The 2,431-nt window shown below is 58.0% G+C and overlaps 1 protein-coding gene across 1 annotated transcript in view; it reads right to left on the bottom strand.

The window, feature by feature from the left end:
- Positions 1-2,431, bottom strand: part of ITIH5 (inter-alpha-trypsin inhibitor heavy chain family member 5) — an 87,767-nt gene that overhangs the window by 22,269 nt on the left and 63,067 nt on the right. The window contains exons 11-12 of the mRNA XM_011359658.1: positions 1,649-1,817; positions 857-980 (exon numbers count right to left, since the gene is read on the bottom strand). Of these exons, the coding sequence (XP_011357960.1) occupies positions 857-980; positions 1,649-1,817 (293 nt within the window). The remainder of the gene's footprint in view (positions 1-856; positions 981-1,648; positions 1,818-2,431) is intronic.

Genomic DNA, 2,431 nt, shown 5'->3' with positions numbered 1-2,431 from the left:
GGGGACAGCAGAACGGGACAGCTCACGCCCTTGCCCGGCCTCCCTAACCCGGCTGCGGTCTGCGCATGGCCGAGAGGCATCCGCAGGAGTGACCCGTGGCGGGGAAGGGCCCCCTACGCTCGCGGGGGTGACTCAGGCGGCACGGCCTGGGCGAGTGCTTGCTACGTACTTTCAGAATTTTAACTCGCTTCATCCTGATACCAACTCCGTTACTATCCCCATTTTACAGAGGAGGAAACGGAGGCCTAGAGAGATTGAATGAGTAGAGGAGGGTGGAGCTGGCCGCCTGGCTTCTGAATCCATGCTGCCGACATTACGACACCTTAAAGGGAGCAGGTGGGTTTTCCGTCACCTGCAGAGGTTGAGGCAACAAAAGGCTGAGAAAAAAACAAAGGAGACCAATCAGGTTTCTCCAGCGTGGACCCCAAAAGAACACGGGACACGTCGCCCGTGTGCTACAGCTCCGTCCCCCGACACACGCAAGAGTCTACGTGTGCGAAGGGCCATTAAGACCAAGTCGACTTAACTGACGTTCGCGGCATGGCAGGGCCGGGGGCGCACGACGGTGGAGGGAAGCGTCCTCCCAGAGGGTCTTTACAGCCCGTCCACTTCCGGCTGCAGAGCGTCTCTGTGATACGATGCTAAGCTTAATCTATTGTTTCTCCCGTCCACCAGTGTGACGCAGCTGTGGAGACTGGCAGGAAATCCCATTGTCAATCAAAGTTCAGGCCAAGCAAGATCAAGTTCGAAAAGCAATTCACCTGGGAAATCAGAGCCCTGACTTGGATAGGAAAGGATGAAGACCTCGAAGATGGAAGATGGAAGTCTCCGCTGGAGGGAGACGGAAGGGGGTGACCGAAGCAGAATAACCGAGCCCAGCTCACTCAGAGGTGGAGCCTCGGCAAAGGGCCTTGAAGGGGGCGAGGAGGCGTCAGGCGCAGTCCGGCTAAACATGCCGGCGTCCGTCACGTGTCCTTGGACTAAGACAGGGGTACAGTCAGAACAGGACCCCGGCCCTGAGCTGAGGGGCCTCCACCGAGCACGGCCGGGTCCTCAGCTCAGGGTCCTGGCCCTCCAGTTTCCTTACGAGTTCTTTACGGCCCGTCCGTCCTGTGCACACCTACCTGGGCACCAGAGCCGAGCCGAGTGTGCAAAGACCCGGAGCCCAACACCCTCCCAGCGCAGGTGCATCCACGGCGCCCCCCCAGGGCCCCGAGAGTCCTGCTCTGCTCACTGTTCCATCCTGCCACGGGGACAGGGGTCCAGCGCGGCCGTGCCACCTGCTGCTTCCCAAGGGGCTGAGATTCAAGCACACGAAACACCGGCTCGTCCATTTGGCTGTAATTCCCCACCCCCAAAACGATTTACAGAAACAGCTGCATTGTTCCGGGCCCCTGAGATAAATCTGGAAGGGCTCCAAAGCCTATCGGGTTTTCCCCCATAACTGGCTTCGCCATCTGGGTCCAGAGCCCGGAAGACGAGAATCTACAGCATCGGGGTTCGGAGAAACACTAGCTTCTGAGAAAGCCCGCAGCATTATCTCCCTGCCTGCGACAGCCTCCGCATTCAAATCCTCGCCTCCTGGTAGCAGACGAGCTACTCGCCTCACGTCTCATCAAGGCTCCATGGAAAGAGGACCCGTATTTACCTCCGGTGGGTGACATGTGGTGAATGTACACCTTGCCGTCTCTGATGCTGTCGGGGGTAACTGCCACCAAATGGTCCTTCCACACTTTGATCCGGTTGGAAAACCCAATGATGCTGAAGTGGTCTTGGGGCCGAAGGTCATGGAGGATGGTGAACAGGGCGTCTTTGGTCTAGGCAAACACAGAACCGGACCGGTCACCTCCGGCTGCATGAACCCATGCGTCCCCCGGCTTGGAGACTGCACACCGGGCCCATTCCCGGGGATCAAATTAAGGGCTACATGTAAATGGCATTGGATACGCGTCAAGGGACTGCATCGCCTCACTGAGAAAAACTGGCAGAGATATGTTACGATGTCGTAGGCGACACCGAAGGGTGTTTAATACATGAAGCATCACACGCTGCTGGTGGGAAACATCGTAGGTCGGGCCTCGCTGTCCTCACACCTGCTACCCTCATGCCCTGGAACGTTCTTCCCATTGCCTGGGCCCCGTTTTTCACCGGCATCCCCACGGTCGGCCTTTGAGACCTGGCTGCTGCACTCCGTTCTCAAGCCCCTCCCTCTTCTCCTCCGGGCTAGTTCGCTCGGATTACACGTGCATCTTGCCCAGCACTGATCATCGGCTTTGTATCTCTCCCCCTTACCATCCTGTGACTCTCTCTAGGCAGGTTCCACTCATTCTCACGTCGCCCCGTGAGTGGCAAGCTCCCCACATACAGGAGGTGCTGGAGAGAAGTCGGGTGAATGAATGGCTGGTGGAGGTAGCGAATGGCATTTCACGAA

The sequence above is a fragment of the Pteropus vampyrus genome, unplaced genomic scaffold (genome assembly GCF_000151845.1).
Source record: "Pteropus vampyrus isolate Shadow unplaced genomic scaffold, Pvam_2.0 Scaffold49, whole genome shotgun sequence".
NCBI lineage: Eukaryota > Metazoa > Chordata > Mammalia > Chiroptera > Pteropodidae > Pteropus > Pteropus vampyrus.
The sequence above is the reverse complement of the archived record's forward strand: the minus strand, read 5'-3'. Positions and strand labels throughout refer to the sequence as shown.